The 23853-nt window shown below is 41.0% G+C and overlaps 1 protein-coding gene across 1 annotated transcript in view; it reads left to right on the top strand.

Annotated features, from left to right (window-relative positions):
• Positions 1–23853, top strand: part of Tnks (tankyrase) — a 148886-nt gene that overhangs the window by 17998 nt on the left and 107035 nt on the right. Inside the window, exon 2 of the mRNA XM_052752011.1 lies at positions 3505–3729. Within this exon, the coding sequence (XP_052607971.1) occupies positions 3505–3729 (225 nt within the window). The remainder of the gene's footprint in view (positions 1–3504; positions 3730–23853) is intronic.

The following is a 23853-nucleotide window of genomic DNA, read 5'->3' as shown; positions in this document are numbered from 1 at the left end:
ACAATGCTAGCACGATGCTTTTCTTGTATTTTAAATTTTCTTTGAACATGTGAAATAACGACATTATTTAGCATCAAGAATGTGCTGAAATTTACAAATCATATCACTTTAGCAGCTAGTGAGGGGCAGATATTGAATGACCTTTTGTAGCCCTTGGCTTGCTTCTTTCCCACATGGACTCTCCACAGACTAAAGTGTTCCAACAGTTCTAGGGCCCAGTCATCCTTACCTTCCAAGGCCATGCCAGGTCTCCTCCATCTTTAGACTACAGCAGGAGTTTTCTTCGTCTGCTCTAATTTTGTTCTTGTTCTTTAGTTTGTTTTTTTTTTTTTTGTTTGTTTGTTTGTTTTTTTCGAGACAGGGTTTCTCTGTGTAGCTTTGCGCCTTTCCTGGAACTCACTTGGTAGCCCAGGCTGGCCTCGAACTCACGGAGATCCGCCTGGCTCTGCCTCCCGAGTGCTGGGATTAAAGGCGTGCGCCACCACCGCCTGGTGTTCTTTAATTTTTATTGTGTATGTGTGTGTACACACGTGCTCATGTGTGTGTGTGGAGCGCAGAGGTTCATGTTGGGTGTCCTCCTAAGATGCCCTCCATCTTATTTTTTAAGACTAGGTCTCTTGTTTAGCCAGGAGCTTCAGGGTTGCTTCTGTCTGACACACACCAGCATTTAGTTTTACATGGGTATAATAGATTCAGATTCATATCCTTCTGCTTGTGTACCGAGCACTTTATTGACTGGATAGTCTTCTCAGCTCTTTATTGTTTTTGAGAGAGGGTCTCATTATATAGCCCAGATTGGCCTACAAACTCGTTTGTTCAGGCTCTGTCTCCAGAATTTGGGGATTGGAGGTGTATGCCACCGTATTTGTTTGACTCTAATTTGTTCATTTTTATATAGTGTATTAGAGTTCTGTAGGAACAGACAGATAGGATTTATTATTATTATTATTATTATTATTATTATTATTATTATTATTATTATATCAGCTTACATTGAAATAGTAACAGCTGCCTAAGCAGTCCCAATCAGGTGCCAAAAACCTAGCAGGTTCTGGAGACTCGCTTCTCCTGTCAGTGAAGGAATGATCCGCAGCCATGAGCAGGAAATGGGTCTGTAAGAGGGAAAGCCATGAGCAGGAAATGGGTCTGTAAGAGGGAAGGCAGCAGGGCAGCCTGCCTTCTCCATGCCCCTTTCATCTGGGCTGCTACGTGAAGGCGCTGTCACACCAGGTGGGTCTTCCCGCCTCAGTTATGGCAGTCTCAGGTGACACTCCCTCCTCAGGTGATTCTCATTTGTGGCAAGTTGACTTTTAAACTGAACATCACATTCAGCTATCTGAAAAACCTTTTAAGACTCAAATAGCATGAAGTGATTTTTCTTAGGAATAGTTTCTCAGGTACTTAAAAATGAAACAAATTTCCACCTATGACTTACAGAGCTGTGGCAGATGCTGTTTTCTTTTCCCTGAATTCATCTAGTTCTTCACCAATAGAGAACTTGCTTCTCTTGAGACAGCTGTGTACTCAGCTCTAAAAGACTTGTTTTCCAGCCCGTTTTTTGGAGGTAGGCAGATGACACATCTTTGGCTAGGAATGCATGGGTGTGTGTATCTGAAGAGGCTTACCGCTTCAACACGAAGCATCCTGTGTCCAAGCCCTTTCTCCCTTTACTGCTCTCTTGTCTGGGAGTCCTGTCTCCAGCCCGGAGGGCAGCAGCACTCTGATGACCGCAGACTGAGGAAGCAAGTGAACGCCGCCACCGCCGCCAAAGTGGAAAGACTTTCCAGGGTTTCCAATGCCCTGCTAAGTGGCCGATGTGAGCCAAGGAAATTTCTGTCCTCCTTTGGCGGTGTCACTTGGAGCTGTCTGTGTTTTTTCCTCACAAAAAGGCCATACCTATCTTCCTGACCTCATCTTCCCATGTCTGCTGTTGACATTAGCTGGCAGACAGATTGGCCACCTGATAGACCCTTCCCCAAGGTCAAGCTCCTTGCTATGACTCAAAGAATTTGAGTGGCCTGGCTTTCCTGACCTCACCGAACCATCACTCTCCTTTCCATCCTAGTCGGAACCAAACGGGGCAATTGCCCAGAGTCCTTCCTTTCCTTATGGGAGGGGCCTGTGAAGAACAGGGTTGTACTAGTGAGGAGAGGGGAGGTAGAGACAGATGGTGAAGTGGAACCTCCAGCCAGCCCTCAACTGTGTGTCCAGGAAGAGCCGCAGACTAAACCATGGCCGCTGATGGCAGTTAGCTTGCACTCCAGAACGTCACTATTTGAATCTACGTAAATTGACTTGCCCCCCCCCTTCCAACTTCAGCTTAATTCGAGGGTTTATCTAGGAGAAGTGTAATTCTGACTTTGTGATTCATGTCTATGGAGTCATATTTTTTATTTTGGGAGAGTTTCTTAGTACTTGCTCTTTTGAAAATGAGTGAATTTCTATAGATAGCATAGAAGACACATCTTTTCCCCCCTCATTTTTCATAGGATTCTCATTTATTTAATGTATGCATAAAGTGGAGGAAGATATGACTGTTTTACTACCCTTCAGTTTTATGTAAAATGCTAGTTTCTAACTTGATCAAGTAAGTACTAGTGTGGAGCTAGTGCCATGGAGCCACAAAGTGGGGTAAGTTACTAAATGCTGATCTGTGCAGTTTCCATTTTTAATCCATTTTGATGTAGCTTGTAGTTTAACAGTGCAGTACAGTTACTTTACTTTCATGTTAGGAATGGCCATCTTCCCTTTTCTCCTCCTGTGGGCCTTTGCCTAATGTCGTCGTCATCGTCATGGTCCCTGGCTTCTTTCTGTGAGGGTCCCTCCAGAGCCTTTCTCACCTGTCTATGCAGTCTTTACCCCACTTGAGGCCTAGCCGGCTCTCCTGTCCCCTTTCTAGTGAAAACTGACCCTCGGTAGAGTGTCTGGTTCTGTATCTTCAGGTGTGTCTAGCTTCCCTTCCCCGTTTGCTCGGATTCGTGATCCGTCACAGACGGTGTCACTACCACCTGTGGCACACAGTTCGGCTCCCAGTCCCGTAGTGTTCTGACCACTTGTTAGTCCTTCATTAGTCCTGCTGCAGAGTCCCTTCACCCAGCTGTCACTGTGGTTCTGTTACCTCCTCTTAGTTCTCTAGTGCTAGACGTTGTGATTTGTCTTTGATTTAAAGTATTTAAGTGTAAAATTTTTGTCAGCAGTTTTTAGGTATAAAGTACGTGGAAGCTTTCTGTATATAATTTTGTTCTGTGTCTCCGACACTGGTGGACAGGAGTCGTCTCATTCACTTGGGTTTCTGGCACAGTTGCCTGCCATAGCAAGTGACTGGGAAGTGGTTTCTGAGTGAACCGCTCACTAACCAGGCAAGAACACTCTCTAGTTCTGTTCTTGAACTGAAGGTCAGTTTGAAAAAAGCTTGTGTTTTGGTTTACCCTTTTTACTTAGGGTACAGACTCAGTATGTAGGTGTGGATGTTGTGTATAAAACATTTCTTCCTCTCTTCTCCAGGTTTTGGGAGGAAGGATGTCGTAGAACACTTGCTGCAGATGGGTGCTAATGTCCACGCTCGTGATGACGGGGGTCTCATCCCACTCCATAATGCTTGTTCTTTTGGCCACGCTGAGGTTGTGAGCCTGTTACTGTGCCAAGGAGCAGATCCGAATGCCAGAGATAATTGGAACTACACTCCTCTGCATGAAGCTGCCATTAAAGGGAAGATCGATGTCTGTATTGGTGAGTATTACTGCTGCCATCTAAGTCTGCAGTCAGCTTTAACTGAAAGCTCTCTTGGGTTTTTATAAGACTTGGGTAAAGGTGTATCTATCAAAGGGAAGTAGGGAGCTGGATCCAAAGGTGATAAGAACAAGATTCACATTAGATCTCTCAACGAGGCAACTCGGTGTGAGCTGGTTGATTGTTCTGGTCACATGTAGTTAACTTAAGTTTCTCATTGGACAGCTGCATCCAACCTTTTGTCACAGAGAGCCATGAAGTACAATAGTTGCATACTGTAGGTTGATTCAGAAGAAGCCATCAAATACTGTGACAGATGTCTTTAATTTGCTAAAATTGAACCCCGATTGGTTTACTACTACTGGAAAGCCTTGAGTATGTGTTTCCAATCCAGTAGTTCAAAGATAAACTGTACTATCATGTGTGTTGGTTAGTGATTGTTTTTTGTTTTGCTCTCGTCAACTTGACACAAGCTAGGATCATCTAGAAAGCGGGAACTTCTGTAGAGAAATGCTCTATGAGCTTGGCCCTGTAGCAAGTCTATGGGGGCATTTCCTTGATTAACAATGTGTGAGAGACCCAGCCCACTATGGGCAGTGCCATCCCTGGGCAGGGGGTCCTGGGCGGGATGAGGAAATTGGCTTGCTAGCAAGCCATGGAAAGCAAGCCAGTAAGAAGCATTCCTCCATGGTCTGTAGTTCTTCCTGCCCTGATTGCCCTTCATGATGGACTGTAAAATGAAATAAACCCTGTCCTCCCTAGGTTGGGTTTGATGTTTATTACGATAATAAAAAGCAAACTCGATCTGCAAGAAAACAATTACAGACAGAATTTAGCTTTCCAACCATTTTAAGTAACTTCTAATTGATATGAATTTGTAGTCAATTACTGTTTCTCATTATATATATTTTTACATGTTTAGATTTTGCTTTATTGCATTAACATTTTTATTTCAAAATCTAAAACAAGACTCTTAGAAGCCAAGTGTTTTGCCTCCCCAGGGCATCATCTGTTTCTTCATCCTTCAGATGACTGAGATGTGTTTAGCCCATGGCCGCCTTTGGATTCGTTCTGGATGACAGAATAGTGGTTCTGCTGTCTCTTTGTGGATGTCAGCATTTTCATACAATGTTTTCTTTGTGCTAAGGTAGATAGGCCGTTTTTAACATGTTCTGGCTAAAATTGTCCCTAAATAGTGATTACGACTGTTCCCTCATAGCCCTTTGTTCTGGTCTCCAGTATATTTTCAATTTTCCTGAAATTGTAATTTTTCTGTCAAGTTCTCTGCCATCATCTGTAGTCACTTCAGCATCTTTTGGCTTTTTATGTATTTATTTATTTATTTGGACTATCCTTTAGTGCCTTGCCATCTGTTACTTACGTTCAGGTGATTGTCTCTTTTCCTTCCAGGCCTTGTACTAACAGTCATGTCCTGTCCACTTAGTTTGCACAGTTACCTTGCCAAGCCTGAGTGCCTGAATTTAGCACTGAACATGCTCTCTGATCCTGGCGCTCTGACTTGCTCTTTTGTATGTGAGAACTGTTGCTGAGCTGGATACTTGTTGTTGCCTAATGGGGACATTCAGCGTCTCTATCAGTACTGCCCCCGACACCTCGTATCTATTAGACTTTTTTTAGTCACTTGTCACAAAATGGTATGCTCTCTTCAGTGTCTAAAATCGTCCTTTCTAGCCTCCGCTGCACTGTTTTTCTGTTTGTACCTCTCTGAAATTTTCAGTGTCAGTACATTATTTTTTTTGAAGTTAATATCCTTTCTCCCTCTTAATCTTTGTACCAAAAAATAGAGAGTGAAAATGCCTTCTTTAGTGTTGGTTCTCATGAAAAAATCTAGATGGAGGACTTATAAGACCTTAAAGAATGCGTCCCTGCAGCCACCAGTCCCTGCAGTCCTTAACAGGCTCTGTACACATTGCCTGCCCTCAGTTTAAGTTCTTGAGAAGTATAAAAGTTGAAAGGAGAGGAGCACTTTTGAAACTGTTATCAAAATATAACCAAGGGGTAGCTACTGTTAAAGTATGTAGTATAGCTGTGGGAATCAAGATGGACTAGCCTGGCATGGTGGTGCACACGCCTTTAATCCCAGCACTTGAGAGGCAGAGACTGGTGGATTTCTTAAGTTTGAAGCCAGCCTGCTCTACATAGTGAGACCTGGCCTACAAACACACAAATAGAAAAACACAACTTAAAAAGATTGACTGTAGAGAAGAGTCTATATTTAACTCTTGGGGGCCTCTTAGTGTGCCCTTGGAAACCCTCCGATAGAATATGTTACACTTCATGAATTCAAGCATAGTTAAGACATTCTGAAATATTCTTGTGTGGCACAGCTGGACACAATCATTGGAAACCTTGTTCAAAGCTGGTAGTTTTGAGGCTAGTGTATAAAGTTGACTTTAACAATGTTTTTACCTAGTTGATAGAATGCTACCCTGATGATTTAGAACTAATACGTCTCTGTATTCAAGTAGAAGAGCAAACATTTGATAGTCATAAAGGTAGAGCAGTCATATTGCGACCACCTTGGAAAGCATCAGGGCAGATGCTAAGGGCATGGGCTCTGCTTTGATCTCCTCAACTCCCTAGTTTTCCACCGTGCGACCAGCAGCTACTTACTTAATCACCATGTTTCATGATGTTCAGAAAGGAGTAGTCTACATAATTCACGTTGTTCATTACCAAATTGACAATATTAACGGTGGTACTTGGAAGGGTAGCAGGTATAGTACACATTCAGTAATAATAATGCCTTTTATTAATTACTAGTACTGCCGTTGTTAAGAGCTGAACTTTAACTTCTATGTGAGGTGCTTTCCTTTACTGATATTTGAAGAAGTCTTGTGAACACACAGTTTTTAATCTGTTTCTTTCACTGCTGTTTTTTAGCTGTCATAAAAGAAGGAAATACAGAGTATTTTTGTAAACTTCAGCTTTAAGTGCTTGTAAAATTAAATGAACTGCTTAAGGTAGAGATAATGGGGTTCACTAGAATGTTTATGACATTCTTCTACTGCATATAACAACTCAAATGTACTTTAGAAACCAGCATTTTCTCTTTAAAGCTTGTTTATTTCTTCCTATCCTCAGAATATAGTTTCCAGAAAATTAAATAAGTGTCTATTGAGCACGTGCCATGTGAATACAGAAACTGGTGGGGTCAGATATGCTTCTTTCCATTCCTGGCTAGGGTGACATCTGGTAGCTAGGTGTCCTGTTCTGTAATGGAGGAATCTTGACCATAGAGTTGTGAAGGATGATATTAAAGAATTGTTTGTAGCGATAGATTTGTGCTTCAGGTCTAGTAGAGGCCTGGGCGTGGTGTGCCTACTAAAGAACAGTTAATTTCCTCCTACTGTGTGGAGTATTGTTTTCTGAGGTTGATTCTATACCTTCCTGTCCTTTCAATTTGAGGTAAACTTTGATATTTATCACCTTTTTTATGTTTTTTTATATATGTGCCATCTAATCCTATACTCTGAGATTCTCAAGATCCCCCTCTAAAGACTTGAGTGATCTGGGGTGGGATAACTTGCTGGTTCCATAGCAAATGGTGCATTTTAAGGGCTTAGTTTATGCATTTTCATGTGTGCGTGTACGTGTGTGTGCGCGTGTGTGCGAGTGTGCGTGCGTGCGTGTGTGTGTGTGTGTGTGTGTGTGTGTGTGTCTTTCTGTCTGTCTTTGTGTCTGTGTCTGTGTGTATTTGCACACACATGTATGCTCATCATGTGTCATGGTGTGTGTGAAGACCCAACAGCCACTTGGTAGTGTTTGTTCTCTTTGCATTTACATGTATTTTGAGGATCAAACCCAGGTCACAAGGCTTACATAACAAGTGTGTGCTTACCTACTGGGCCATCTTGCCAGCCTGACATCAAAGAATTCTAAGGATGTAGGGCTGCATGGTTTTCTAACACATACAGGATTCTTACTGTTTGGATACTTCAGCATCTAGTCCAGAAGCTTTGTAAGCTAAATGAAAAATTATCGAACACTAGTGGGCTCCAGCCCCTCGATAGCCTTCTCCCAGAATTCCAGAAGAGATGCTACCAGTGGCGGATTAATTAATCTGAGGGATACTCAAATAAATTTATGTACATGAAACTCTTAGTCCATCCACTTTATTCTTCTGAGTCAGTTCTCTCTCTCCACAGCTTCTATTCTGCTCTCTTATTTAGCTCCTTTCTTGCTGATTTCTCTCTACATTTTTCTGCTGTTCCCTCTAAGTGCTGTCTTAATTCCTTCCTCTAGTTCTTTCCCGTCTTAGCTCCTCTCCCATCTCCTTTCTCATCTTGTTCTTCCTCATCTTCCATCTCATCCCTCTAGTTCTCTCTTCTAATCCTCCAATCTAGTTCTCTTCCAATCTAGTCCTCCTCAAGTCTCTGAGGTTTACAGTTATATACCCACGCAATAGCAATGCTTTGGCTAAGGCAAGGTCACTAGGCTTGAATTCCCTCAGGGTCAAAAGGAGGGGCAATAAGATCACACAAAAGAGCAGTAATTATCAGCCATCATCTGCAACCCAACAGGGAAGTGACTACCAGGGAAATGAATCAACTAGAAGCTAAATTTGGTTAATATCTAAGCAAAGGGGATTTTATGTGCTCAAACTATGTTCTTAGAAGTGGTTAGCTTGGCCGGGCGGTGGTGGTGCACGCCTTTAATCCCAGCACTCGGGAGGCAGAGCCAGGCGGATCTCTGTGAGTTCGAGGCCAGCCTGGACTACCAAGTGAGTTCCAGGCAAGGCGCAAAGCTACACAGAGAAACCCTGTCTTAGAAAAAAAAAAGTGGTTAGCTGAAGTGTTAAGAGCCTATAAGTCACTAAGTCGTGGGTGAAAATAAAACTGCCTTCTTTTTTCCTGTCCTCTTACCTGTCCAAGACATCTTGGCTACCTCCATTTTCTGGCAGGGCAGGGGAAGTATGCTTGGTCGATAGGCAACCTGTGTCATAGCTAGATGCACCTGGTACTTGTGTTAAAGGGAGATCTAGAACTAGAGATAAGATTTGGAAACGGAGAAAGTTAAGCTTAACTAGCACATCCGCCTGGCCTGGGCAGTTGTCAGTGTCAATCTTTACCTTCTCTGACGGATGGTCTGTTCTTAGAAAGTCTGGGGAGTTTCTCACATAAGATACTTTCATCTGGAGAAGGTCCTGGCCGGATGTTGCTAATGACAACAATTACAGAAATGCCTGAAATTAGGGGTCTTGACTGTGTCCATTGTAGCACAGTTGGGAGAAGGTTGTCCAAATATTCCAATACTAATGGGGAAATTGTGCCCAATGAATGATCAACACGTTGTTCTAGAAATGGAGAAGCTACAGTAGCATACAAGAAATTCATTGCAGGAAAATGGCTGAGTATTCAAGAACCAATATCACCAAGACTCCTTGAACCGTGGCTTTAACTCCAGAAGGCCCTTGGCTTCTTCCAGGTATTAACTTTTGCCATAGTCAGCTGAATTCCTACTTCGTATTTCTATGGCTCCCAGCAAAAAATAACAGCTTGTGTCAACCATAGTGGAAGATCTAGAGAATAGTGTGTGTGTGTGTGTGTGTGTGTGTGTGTGTGTGTGTGTGTGTGTGTGTCCCTGGGGTTGCTTAAAAATACCAGATATACACTGAGGTTAAACACATGTACACATATACCTCTCCTTCTAGGAAAATTAAATGTAGGAGACCTTTGGAGCCTAAGAACCTAATTTGTTTCAAAGTAAATCATTCAAGGGCTAGGGAGGTGGCTTGCTGTGCAAGCAATTAGGACCTGAATTCAGATTTCCAGCACCCATATAAGCTGGGCATGGTAGCATGCTTCTCTAATCCCAGTGCTGGGGGCAGAAGGGGGACAGGAGGATCATGGATGCCTGCTGGCCAGACAGCCAAGAAGAAACAATATATTTCAGGTTTAGTGAGAGACACTGTGCCAGAAAATAAGATGGAGAAGCAGTTGAGGAACATTCTGATGTCAACCTCTGTCTTCCACATGCTCTTGCACACATATATTAGACACATATACACACACACACTATCTCAATAGATGAATTAAAGAACATGCTCGTAGTCTGGATGATCTGTGGGAAATATCCCCAAATGTAGAGCAGAATGTAAAGTAACGCAGAAAAAAGAATAGCCAATGTTTACAACATCAGAGCCCGAAGACCATTGGCAGAAATGGATTAACCTGTAATTCTCTTTGGTAAAAAGCAGTTCCTTAGCTATTGATGAGTAAGAAAGGCTAAGTAGTGTGTGTGTGACAGGATGCTTGGTTTTTTTCAGACAGGGTCTCACTATGTACTTTTGGCTGTCCTGGAACTCATGGAGACTAGGTTGGCCTCAAACTTTAATCCCAACACTAGGATGTTTGGAACAAAGCTCCAGTTATTTGCTTGTTTGCTTTGTTCGTTCAACAGTTGTTGGTTTTCTTTGTTCTGTGTCTGGCAGAGACTCTTTTCTTAAGAGTCCCAAATTCAAGCAACAACAGTTAGGTGTTTTTTCTAGGCTCAATGGCATTTTCTCATGGTGGTTGAAGTCAAAGAGAAAAAGACCTGGGTCTTTTTGTGAGTTAGCTGTTTTGGGACTGAATTAGGCATAAGAACACCACCATACATTTGTAAGGATAAAATGAAATAACACAAATCCTTAGTATGATATGATTGTATCTGTAGTGTGATATCTAAATAAGATATGTTCCATAGTTTATAGCTACCTCTACTTATTTGAAAATTACACAGTCTGATGTAATTTTCCTGTTGCATTATATGATTTGATTCAGATGTATTTATATTTACTCAAAATGCAAGAGGAAATAAGATCTGGTGATAGTTTCATAATAGTCTTTTTGAGATAGGGTCTCTTTATGTATTTATTCCTGTCTGTCCTGGAACTCACTATGTAGACCATACTGTCCTTGAACTCTGAAAGAGCCTCCTGCCCCTGCCTCCCAATTGCTGGGATTAAAGGTGTGCACTACCACATACAGGCCTCATGAAAGCCCCTAAACTTGAAGTCTAGGAAGAGATTAGGCAAACTATTTAAAGTTAATATCACATAATAACATAAAATTAAGTTGGTTATTTAAATGAACTAGTAAAAACAATTAACTGTAATTCTCATCTTTGCATCCCAAATCAGATCTCAGTTGATTCTTCAACATGTAATAGAATTTTTGGTGTTTTTCCCATTAAAGCTTCAGTATTTGTTTTCTCTCTTCTGCCTCTTTCTTTGCTGTATAGAAAGTAAGTGGCATTCCTTAGCTTCGATCATTCCACCTGCTAAGCTCAGATATATTCAGCCAAATACACTGTCAACTGCAATAGGATCCTTTATTCAGAAAACAAGTTAAAACAGTGTTACGGTTTAGTCTTGTTTATATGTAATTTGTCTTTGTACACATGTGTATGCATACATATTCGGAAATTAGGCAGCATCAACTCAACTACCAGGCTTGTTAAATTGTCAATTGGTAAAATACGGAATTGTCAGTCATAGCAAAGATTTTACTCACCGAGTAGTTGAGGAATGGTCGTGATCTGCTGGACAGAACCATGAAACAGGAGTTCATGGACCTGGAGATTACTCTTGTATCACCCATTAGGAGGCATTTTTGTTTGGGATGGATTGCTTTCTGTGACATAGTTGCTTTGTCAAATGAAAATAGCGAGACTGTTGTATTTCTTTTTCCTTTGCTAGTGTTTGTAGAAATAGCACTGGCTGTTGGAGTGTTATGTAAGGTGTTATAGCTGTATTTCTAGATGTTTCTGACCATAAGAAGTGATGCTATACACGGTAGGCTTTCTGTATCTAGAGATTCCTTATTCATAGATTTATTCAACTGCAGATTGGACGTTTTGGAGGCCATTTTCTTTACTGAAAATGTAGATTTTTTTATCTTATCTTCTAAACCATAACAATTTGCTTGCTTAGTGTTTGCATTATATTAGGGACAAGTAAGTAATCTATAGATGACTAAATAATATATAGGATGCACATTATTTGCAAAAACAACACCAGTGAATTTTGATTTTTTTTTTTTTTTTTGGTTTTTCGAGACAGGGTTTCTCTGTGTAGCTTTGCGCCTTTCCTGGAACTCACTTGGTAGTCCAGGCTGACCTCGAACTCACAGAGATCCGCCTGGCTCTGCCTCCCGAGTGCTGGGATTAAAGGCATGCGCCACCACCGCCCGGCTGATTTTTTTTTTTTTTAATTAGGAAGTCTTGAAACAAATCCTCTTCAGATACTATTGGAATTAAAGACAGAAGGATAGCCCAGAAATGTCCATATTTTAGTTTCTGGAACCTGGGAATATACATTACTTTACGTGGCAGATAAGAATTAAAGTTATAGATGGTTGTTACCCAAAATATTTTTAGTTGCATTTAGTGCCCAATTAGGTATCATATCTAAAAAGACATTGACAAGTCCTAGGTCATGATTTAACCTGTTTTTGTCTTGTTTTGGCCTTGGAATTTGAGAGGGAGTCTTGGTGTGTAATTCAGGCTGTCTTGGTACTCATCATGTAGCCCAAGCTGGCCTCAAGCTATGGCTGTCCTCTCGCCTCAGGTTCTCTAGCATTAGGATTATGGGCGTGTGTCACACATCTGATTTAACCCTGTGCTTAATCCTTCCCTTAGGTATTTGAATAACTAAAATCTCATTTAAAGAGTACAGTATCCTGTGTCTAGTGGTACTACACCTTATAGGAATATCAGTGAAAAAACGTAATTTGGGATTGAGAATCGAAGTTCCTTTGTTCTTGGTGGGAACTTATTTAAGACTATATTTTAATCGTAAAAAATAATTTCTTTTAAATCTCCATCTTTTCTTCCAAACTGAAACCAGATTTTAAACAAGATTTTTATTGTTTTTTTTTTTAGTTAGTGTACAAAATAATGGGTTTCATTATGGCAATTTTGTAAGTGTGTATTATTGTACTTTACTCGTATCTCCCCTGGTTACCCTCCATTGTCCTCCTCTCCCTTCGTGCTGGTCACCTTCCTCTGCCAAATAGTTCCACTTCTGCTTTCATGTCATATAGATGTGTGTGGATATAAATCTACTTAGGTTTCTATTTATTCTGTGTATGAAAGACGTTTACCACGTTGATCATTCCCTCTCACTGCTCTCTCTTGTATCGTCCTCCCTACTTGCTTTAGATGCCTTCCTCACAGTGCAGACTGTCTTCTACTTTCATCTTACATATATGTGTGTATACATACAATGTATTTTAGCCAACCAGTGGTGGCGTACACCTTTAATCGTAGCACTCAGGAGGCAGAGGCAGGCAGATCTCTGAGTTCCAGGCCAGCCTGGTCTCTTCAGAGTGAGTTCTAGGACAGCCAAGGGTACACAGAGAAACCCTGTCTTAAAAAAGTAAAATAAAATAGAATATATTGAATTTTGGATTCTGCATCTGAGAGGACAGATTCTTTCTGAGTTTGGGGCTTATTTTGCTTAGCATGATGATGTCCAGTTCCATCCATTTTTCTGCAAATGACATAATTTTATTCTTTAGGGCTGACTAAAACTCCGTTGTGCATATGTGCCACAGTTAACCATTCAGCTATTGATTGGCATGGAGACTGACTGTTGTTAATCATGCTGCAATCATGGGACTAGCCAAGTTTCTATGTAACTCTTCCCCGCAGTGGTTTTCTTCTCTGGGTTTCTTGTAACTCTATTTATTTACACACATGTTATCTAGAAAGATACATACATACATATATGTAAACGACTGTGGTATAAAGTTATCTGCTGATTTCCACTGTTCCTTTACTTTGGTGAAGATCATACCCTGAAACTTGGAGTGACGTGAGGATGGGAGAGGAGTGTAGACACAGTGTTGGGCTCCTTTGGGATTTTATTATTAAAACAGCAGTACTATCTTCTGCTGGTTTAAATGTCATATTTCAAAGAATAATACAGTTCTCTGGGTTTTATCCCTAAAAGTGTAGGGTCCAGGGAAACGCTGCAGGAGGACCACGGACTCAGATAGTATGTAAGAGCAAAGAGCCTTTATTAATATTCCAGCATGTATGGGGTCATTCACCTGTACAAAATGGCGACGACCCCGAGAGGGGCTCCTTTTAAGCACAGCTAAGGGGAGTTTCAGGGCGTTGGATCATCTCCAGTATGGCTGGGTAAACAAGCAGTGGTTATATTAGTATACTTTTAACTGGCTGAGGTTTAGTCTTATCACTTTTGGACATACTTACACAAGTTTGGGCAAGTTTGGACATGACCCAGAAGGGGTTGCTGGATTTGTCCTTGAGACATTATTGTGAGGCTGGCTCAGACCTTGTCCCTGAATGTAAGGCCATTGTGGATGAATGACCCTTTGTGGGAGAGACACCTGTTTTGTCCTTCTCAGAGAACTGAAACCTAAACTCACTTGTGGGAGTGGGAGAGTTTAATCCCCTCAGAAGTAGTTTTAGAAGCCGCAGATGTTCATCAAAGAAGAGCTAGAAAGTTCACTCATGACTGTCAGACCTCCTCTTCTGTCTGTCTAGATGGATATGTTCTCCTTAGTAGTCAGTTTACCAATGATCATAGTCATCCTGCAGGTGCTTGATGAGGGTATCTGGGTCTTGGCTGCCATAGGGACAGTGAGGCTGTAGAAATAGGTAATTGTACAATTCTCTCGGGACATAGTTGGGCATAGTTACCATGATCATAATCATTTTATATAAAATGGTTGTTCCATGGATTCTACATTTTTTTTTTTTTTCCGGAGCTGAGGACCAAACCCAGGGCCTTGTGCTTGCTAGGTAAGCACTCTACCACTGAGCCAAATCCCCAACCCTCTACATTGTTTTATTTCAATGTATACTTTATATGTTATAAATTGGGGCATGGTTTAATACAGTGTAACTTTAAAGCTTTCAATAATTTTGTAGACAGTGTTGTTTTGATCAGTCATTTCTGATTTGTCATGTCACTCTTTCATAACTAATGCTCTACAGCTTAGCTTTATAAACTGTGGGTGGCAACCCCATGTGGGGCCATATAATCTGAATGGAGAGGGCTGTGGAAAACTTGGCAGCACTAAAACTTTCTGGATGCACAGTAACCAAAAATTAATTCAAAAACGACACCTTGATGGTTCTGCCATGCTTTCACATGTTGTGTCTTGTGACTTCACTGTAGCCTTAGTTCTGATCACAACAACATCCATACTTTACACTGTACTCCCATCATGAACGCTGCCTGAAACATGTGGGCTCAGACTTGAGGCTATCACATGTTGTTATAGTCTTCTTACTGTATGTACAGAATTTACATGTTTTCCCCTCTTACAGAAACACAATAGTTTAATTACTTAAGAAAACAAAGGCCTTAATATTTCCCCACTGTCTTCCCTCAGCATGTACCAAATTAGCATGCTTGAACTATATTATGTTAGAATATTTGATTTTAAAAATTATTTGAGGGGCTGAAGAGCTGGCTCAGTGATTAAGAGCACTGACTGCTCTTCCAGAGGACCTGGGTTCAATTCCCAGCACCCACATGGCAGCTCATAACTGTCTGTAACTCCAGAATATCTGACACCTTCACACAGACATACGTGCAAGAAAAATACCAATGCACATGGAATAAAAATAAATCATTAAAAAATTTAAAAATTTGCTGTTTGAGTTGCTGACTTGAGTTTCATAAAACGTATTCAATGAATTTTATTTTGGGATAGGACAATTTTCATCAGTTTCTGAAATGGTCCTAAACATCTGCCATTTGGTGGTGCATATTTATGCTAAGCAACATTCTCAGCATTGATGATTATAAACCAAAATATTGATATCTCTGAAAGATGTTGACAGTGTGACAAGTCTGACTTGTATCAGATATTAAGTAAAGTGATTTTGTGTGTGTGTGCGCACATATGTGTTTTGTTTTGTTGAGACAGGGTCTTCCAGTAGCCCAGGCTGGCCTTGAATTTACTATCCAGTGGGGGAGATCTTGATTTTTTTTTTTAAACCTTTACCTCCCAGCATCTTAACTGATGTACACCCCATGGCCACTTGGGCAAAATGCCCCTTATTGTACCAGTAAACAAGTGTTTCCATCTCTTTAGTATGCAAGTTGGCTTTCTTCTTGAATAAATGTAAGACTGTGCATAACCATTATTTTGCAGTCAGTGTCTTTGTAACTGTTTGTAAATGTTTGCTTGTCTATCTACTTTCTGTGTCTGTGCACCTGTGAGCTCATTAACAGTCCTCAGGTGGAAGGGGAAGCAAGTAGGACTTCCGTTAAGTGGCTGTGTGGACCTGAATCACGCCAGGCTAATGGCCTGGAGAGCTACAGCCTTGAATAAGAGCCACGGCCGCTTTAGCTCCTGGGCTACTCCACGAGGACTCCTGACTTATTCTGTCACATTATCTGTTCATGTGTCATCCATAAATGAGTTACGAAGAACCTTCATTCCCTGTGGCTGCCATGCTCCTTGGAAAAGTTCACTGAAAATTTAACAAAGCTTTGAGAATTTTTTAGAATTTAATTTTTTAATTATATGTGTCCCTGGGTGGGTATGTGTACTTGAGTACAGATACCATGGAGGCCAGAGAGAGCCTTAGATTGCCTGGAGATAGTTCTAGGCAGTTGTGAGCTGCCTGATGTGGGTCCTGGGGCCTGGACTCAGGCCCTCTGGTAGAGCACTGAATTCACCACTGAGCCTTTTCCAGCCCAGCTTTGGGAATTTGATTCCATTTGTTTCATTATTCTGTTCTTCTTTCCTTCAGAATAACTCTCATCTTCATTTTTTGCATCAATTTTCGATATAAACAGTGAACTTGGGTATTTTAAATTTTAGTGCAACATTTTGGACAACACTTGGCAAAATATCGTACTGTACCCTTAAAAAGGAGAGCAGCAGGGAATGGCACCATTATTTCCTCTTGTGACACAATGACTCAAACACTGAGCATCTTGCCTGTTGGTGTTCAAATGCTTTCAAGAAGATGAGTGTGTTTTAGCTATTGACCTGATAAATTTGGTACTGTGTAGCGGGCCTTCTCGATAATAGTGATAATTATACCATCTCCCTATCACACATAGGCTTATAGTTGCTCATTGTGTGTTATTAGAATTCATAGGGAAGCCCTAGTTTGAGTCATTCTAGTACAAGAAATATAATAAAGATGCTTAAATTAAGAGGAAAAAGTAAATAATAATAATAATAATAATAACAACGCCTAAAACAAGATAGGTTTTTTTTTTTTTTTTTTTTTTTTTGGTTTTTCGAGACAGGGTTTCTCTGTGTAGCTTTGCGCCTTTCCTGGAACTCGCTCTGTAGACCAGGCTGGCCTCAAACTCACAGAGATCCGCCTGGCTCTGCCTCCCGAGTGCTGGGATTAAAGGCGTGCGCCACCACCGCCCGGCTTAAGATAGGTTTTTTAAAGTGATGTTGGGCTTTACCTAATATTGAAATTTATCTGTGAAAAGAATTACACATTTCTGTTACTTTAGAACAGGCTGGCCATGATAGTTCAAAAATAGTGTGTCAGTGGGCAGTGTGGCATATGTTTGGTATTGTTTGAAAATGGCATGAGACAAATAGCTCATTTGCTTAGGCATTGTTGCATTGAATACTATCATGTTACCTGAAGTTCCTGTACATTAGAGCTGTTTCCTCGCTTTGTCTGGGATTTCAGAGGCAGCTCTAGTTGGAGATAAGGATTGGTTCTCACTAAACTAGAAAGCCAAGTATAATCCTTATATTATAGGCTTAAAAAATATGGGCTCTCTGTAGCACTTGGCTCATTGAAGTCTGCCAGTCTTTTTCAAGTTGGATGGCTGCTAGACTTTGCCTCTAAACAGGATCCAGACAGAGGACAGTAAACTTCAGTATGATTGTTTAATATTTTGTTCCCAGCTATGATAGTATAAATAAGATTTTCTATAAAACATTCCCATTGTCTGTCGAAATCTATATTTTGGTCAAGGCTGAAATTTTCTTAATTTGTTGTGCTACACCATGGAGTCCTAGGTAGTGAGTGAGAACACACACTTCCTATGGATATTTGGAGCTCAGTTTTTTTTTTTTTTTTTTTGGTTTTTCGAGACAGGGTTTCTCTGTGTAGCTTTGCGCCTCTCCTGGAGCTCAGTTTTGAGTGGGGTCTTTTGAAAGAATATCCATGAGTATGGAAACTGGGAACATGAGAAGGAACCATGCTGTTTTCCAGAATCATGACTTCATGTGTTTGGTAGTTAATGTGGTCGTTAGGAAAGGACATTGGATGTAATAGGAATAGGAGAGCTTTTTAGGACAGAGGGGAAACTGGCCTCCAGAACTTACGTGGGGAAGAAAGAAGGCTTGGGCTGTAATTCTAAGGTAACCTTAGCTTATTTTCTCACAGAGTGATGTGTAGGTAAGAGATTGAGGGGAAATGACTTAATCCAAATTTATGCAGCGTGGGACACAATAATATCTTGTTAATCATAAAATTTCATACCAATGTCAGGCTATAAACATTAAAGGACATGCATGTAATTCATTAAATCACAAATAGGAGAATTCTTTTATGTAAATTTAGATTTTTTTCCCCCAGTTGAACCCAATTTTTGAGCACTGAGGTACAAGGGAAAACGTTACATAATGGATATGTAATAAAACACAGAAAGGGAAATAGTCCAATAGGGTGAAATAAAGTCATTTCTCAAAGTATGGTAGAGTTAGCAGAATCTTGAAGTTTGGGCCATTTTTATATTAAAGACTTTTTTGGAGGCCTAACTGAAGCTCTGGAATTTTGCACAATAGGTGCTTCATGACTATTTCACAATTTAAGGCTTATTTCTAGAGTCTCGGCATTATTTATTCCAGAATCTAAATTAGACTTGTTTTACATTGCCCTTGTTTATTTAATACTTTCCCGATAGGAAGAACTCTAATTTTTGTTCTTGTTGAAGTGTTATTTTAGTAAGTATACTCAAGCAGCATAGATGAAGATAACTTTTGCTTGAGCAGAAATACGTATTTATAGTAAACATTAATGTTTGTCATAAACATACTGTGCAGCTGTATAAAGTAGAAGTCTTTGTTTTGTGAACCCACTGACTTGCCATGTTTATCTATTATGTATTGTAGCATTAGTTTTGAGCTTATGATGTGTTCTCACGCTTGCTTATCCATTGAGATACCAGCCTCAGTGATCTTCCTTTAGAACTAAGCCTTTCCAGATTGCCACTGTTTGTACTGCCTTCTGCTTTCCTGGACAAACTTTTAAAAGTCTACTAACAGATACTGAGCCAAGATGAATTCAATTCTTTCTAGTGAGAATTTGGAATTAAGAGTCTGGTGATGCCAATGAATGTATTATTTATGGGAAATGAGGGGAGACAGCAAGACGGTACAGTTTTAGGCAGTGTGCTGGCTAATTTTATGCGAGAGTCATTTGTGAGAAAGAAGCCCCAGTTGAGAAAATGCCTCCATAAGATTGCGCTGTAGGCAAGCCTATAGGACATTTTAGTTAATGATTGATGTGAGAGGGCTCAGCTCATTGTGGGTGGGGCTACCTCTGGGCTGGTGGTCCTAGTCCTTTCTATAAGAGGGCAGGTGAGTAAGGGCAGGTGAACAAGCCAGTAAGCAGCATGCCTCCATGGCCTCTGCATCAGTTCTTGCCAGGGTTCCTGCTCCCTTTGCGTTCCCATCCTGTTTGAGTTCCTACCCTGACTTCTCTCAGTGATGAACTGTTACCTGGAAGTGTAAGCCAAAATAAGCTCTTTCCTCCCCAACTTGCTTTGGTCATGGCATTTCATCACAGCAGTAGTTACCCTAACTAGGACAGGCACACTTCCACTTTTCTTTTTGATGAGGTCTCTCTGTTCTTTAAGAAATGTTATTATTAAAATAACTTGTATTCCTTGTAATAAAAAATAGTTTTGATAAAGTTGACCTTCAAATACAAAGTAAATAGACATAATAATTTTACTTATTTTACTGTTTTACTATTTACTTGTGTTTTTATTTTTATTTTTTTTTTTTTGGTTTTTCGAGACAGGGTTTCTCTGTGTAGCTTTGCTCCTTTCCTGGGACTCACTTGGTAGCCCAGGCTGGTCTCGAACTCACAGAGATCCGCCTGGCTCTGCCTCCCTAGTGCTGGGATTAAAGGCGTGCGCCACCACCGCCCGGCGTGTTTTTATGTTTTAAACCTCAGATTTTTTTTTTTTTTTCTTTAGATGAACTATTGCAGTAGCTGGGCATATAAAACTGTTTGGAGATGTGTTCCACTTTGTATCTGTATGTAGAAGAGTGTGGGGTCCGAAGAACCTGCAGAGAGAGCCTTTCAGCCAGGGCTGGTTCTTTCTCTTAGCAGTGTATGGGAATAGTTCTCGTTGTCACAATAGGACTTGCTGCCGGTACCTAGTGCGCCTAAGTCAGAGTTGTTAGACACCTTAGAAGGTGCAGGATAGCTCCCTACTGTAAAGGACCTACAGCAAGACCAGTCCGATGACAGAAGAGCTGATTACTTCAGCAAAGATCCGGCAAGCTGAAGACAGCAAAGTGAAAGCTAAATCCAAGTCATCAGCCCTCTGTCCCCCGTCTACACACCACAAAGGATGACACCGGGAGAAAGAGGCAGATGACGGCGGCGGAAGTCCGGGGAGCCCGAGGAACCCGATGAGAGGGCAAGGCAGAAGGCTGCCGTGTCCTGACGTGGGAGGGAGTGCTGACAGCTCCCTTCTCGCTTGTCCTCAAGGGATCAGATTAACTGCGCTCCTGTGTTTATCTGTGAGCCCAGGAAGATGCCTGCACAGTAACAGCATGATGGAGCCAGTACCTCACAGGTGGGAATATCTGCTCCAGGGGTTAGTGGGTTCAAAGTTGAGAACCTGTCTTCTAAGTAGCACACGTGAAGGTAAAACTTCCAGTAGCTACGTTAAAAAGCAATAGGTGATAACCAAGTCACTGATTTGTTTCATTTAACACAATATCTACAGAATGCTATTTCAGTATGTGATGTTTATAAAACATTGGTACTTTTTACATTTTTTTCAATTAGAGTTCTGAAATATGTTTATACTAAAAGCATTTCTCAGTTAAACAATTTTTCTGAGTTTGTGTATGTATACATATATATACTGTTTTCTTTTTATTTATTTATTTAAAGATAAGGCCTTTACTGTGTAATTTTGGCTGACCTGATTATCATTATGTAGCTTAGGCTAGTCTCAAATTCAATGATAATCCTCCTACTTCAGCCTCCCAGGTACTGGGATAATTGGTGTGTACCACCAAACCCAGCTTTGTGAGTAATACTTAATCCGTATTTGGATTTTATAAAATTGCTGTTCATAAAGTAATTTCACATACCTAAGGTGTTACAAGCACATGAAATTCTTGCTAGTAATAATTTAAACTAAAATTTAAATTGACCAAAATCAGATGCAAGCAACAGTTGAGATTATTAGTCTCCCTAGACAGATTTCAGGAACTCTGGTCACATGTGCTAGAGGCGATATGGGATAGTGTAGTGGGTAGCCATTCCAGCTTTGGTCTGGAAGTTCCAACCCCAATTGAGGCTTTGGTAACTATCACGCCTACAAGGCGGGGCCAAGGGAGGGCCCCGAAGACCTGAGAGTGGGACATGCCGCTCTCTTGCTGCTGGGAGCCCAGGACGCTATAGGTGGACGAAGGAGAGTTCTCCAGAGAACACCGCCGGACTGCGCTGAGTCTTCCCCAGAACCCTCAACCTACCTATCCCTTCATTTGTAAGTTACACCATTAAATAAATCTCCTTTTAACTACGTGGAGTGGCCTTAATAATTTCACCAATAGGATAGCATATCTCACGAATATAGGGGAAATTATGAGTAAAGAGACCAAACTAAAATATAGCCATTACTTTAAAACTCTTCCCTGGAAACCCAGCCTAGTTCGCTAGTCATTACATTGGAGTATTTGTCCTTTCATCTCCATTTTGGAAGAGCTTTATAAGTGGGTCACATTAGGCTCTGCCTTGTGCAGTGACATTCTCGGGTTCCTCCAGAGGGTGTTACAGAGGGTGTTAATTAAGATGAAGGCGGCTTACTTTACTCAGTGAATGTCACTAATCACTCAGTGCAGAAGACACCATTGAGCATCAAAGAAATGTTTATCTCATGTTCTCCAGAGAAGCTTGCATATCAGTGAACATGAGTGTGTTGAGAAAGCAGAGCTGATACTCATTTTAGGCCTCAAATTTAATCTGGTGTACATAGAGTTTATCTCCTGTGACTAAAGAGTTTAATAATAGGGGGTCCCAGCAAAATGGCTCTGTGGCTAAAGGGTCTTGCTGCCAAGCCTGGCAACCCAGATTTGATCTCCAGAACCCACATGGTAGAAGGAAAGAGTTGCCCTAGAACCCCCACAGGGATACACCGTGGCATGTCCACCTTCACCAACACACACGTATACAGACCGACAAATGTAAACTACTAAACATGAACGGTTTTAGAAACTGGGACAGTGACAGGAAGAGTAGATCTAGAGTAAGGCAGGCTGGCAGGAACGGCTTACATGCAGTTTGTATCCTGTTACCTTGTCCATTTTGCATGGTGTCTGTGAGTTGTCACTGCTGGTAACCATTGTTCCGGAGGTCTGTGAGACAAAGTTTGGTTTTTCTACACGATCAGTGAGTTGATCATTTGGAGACTTCTTGACCCTGTCAATTGCTTCTTCTATTAGTGATTGGACATCAGCTCTTAAGTATGCTTTGTGTTTTGGTTTGGTTTTACTTGTAAGGCCGTTGACGGCATATGTTAGAATTTGTGATACCCCACCCCCCACCCCCCCCACCCCACCCCCGTGCCAAAAGAAAGAATTTGATTCCATCCATGTCCACTATATTTGTTTCTTTCCCCTGTTGTATTGATGAAAATACCTATTGATCTGTTTGTTTTTCATTGTAATAATTTTGCCATCAAATGTTTCTAATCTAGCTAAACTCTCTGAAGGCTTTAGCTTATTGAATATATATATATATAAAAGCAACATTCAGTCCTAGTTAATGAAACAAAATGAATATTTGAAGTACTTTTTTTTTTGTATTAACAATCGTGTTCACCTCGAACTACGACTATCTTCAAAATGAACATTTTCACCACTCTACAAAGTTTTTGGTTCCTTTCCCTTCCTGCCTGCCTGTCATCTCTATTCAATAATTGATCTGTTTTTTCCCTTGACATTATAAAGTACTTTTCTGTTCCAGCATGATTTGTTGATTTTTTCCACAAATTGCTGTGAAGAGCCACCATGACCAAGGCAGCTTACAGAAAGTATTTAATTGGGAGCTTGTTAACAGCTTCAGAAGGTTAGTAGTCTATTAGCACCATGACAAGTAGTGTAATACAGGCAGGCAGGTAGGCATACATGAATGGTGCTGGAGCAGTAGCTGAGAGGGACCTCCTGATCCCTGGGGACAGACGGACAGGTAGAGTAGGAGAGAGGGGAGATGGCAGTGGGCTTTTGAAACCTTAAAGCCTGCCCCAGTGACACTCCTACCCCAACAAGGCCTCCTCACTTCCTAATCCTTCCCAAACAGTTCCACTCCCTGGTGACTAAGCATTCGAATATATGAGCTCATGGGAGCCATTCTCATTCAAACCACCATAATCATTATGTCTTTTTGTTGCGAAATGGGTTGACTTTGTATATACTGGTCTGTTTCTGAGGTGCCTTCTATGCCCTTTAAATCTACGTGTAGCATTAGTATTAAGTTTTGATGTTAGAGTCCTTCAGCTTTCCAATTCTCTAATGTCCTGCTTGATTTTCAGTTTCTGACTTTTCCCTTCCTAAAGCATTAGTTCTCTTTAATTCTTTGAGTTTATGCTTATATAACATAGATCCACCATGATTATGGGTTTCTCCTGCCTCTTTCAAACAGATCACCTTGTCCTTTTTCTTCATGTGTCTAGTCAACCTGAAGTGGGGCAGGGGAGGGGGAGGGATTGTTCTTAGTGTTGGTTGTTGATAATACAGATGTGTGGAGAGCCCAAAGTGTTTCCTGTGTTTAACCTAACAGTGAGCCTTGGTCTCCACAGTCCTCTGCCGACCTTGTCTGAGTTTGGTTTAGTATGAATCTAGACTTGGGTTTATTCAAGAGCAGATTGTTCTCAAACTTTTAGTCTTATTGTATTTTAAA

Source organism: Peromyscus californicus, unplaced genomic scaffold (assembly GCF_007827085.1).
Source record: "Peromyscus californicus insignis strain IS unplaced genomic scaffold, ASM782708v3 Scaffold_23__1_contigs__length_62951481, whole genome shotgun sequence".
Lineage (NCBI taxonomy): Eukaryota > Metazoa > Chordata > Mammalia > Rodentia > Cricetidae > Peromyscus > Peromyscus californicus.
This window is presented reverse-complemented; position numbering and strand designations above follow the sequence as displayed.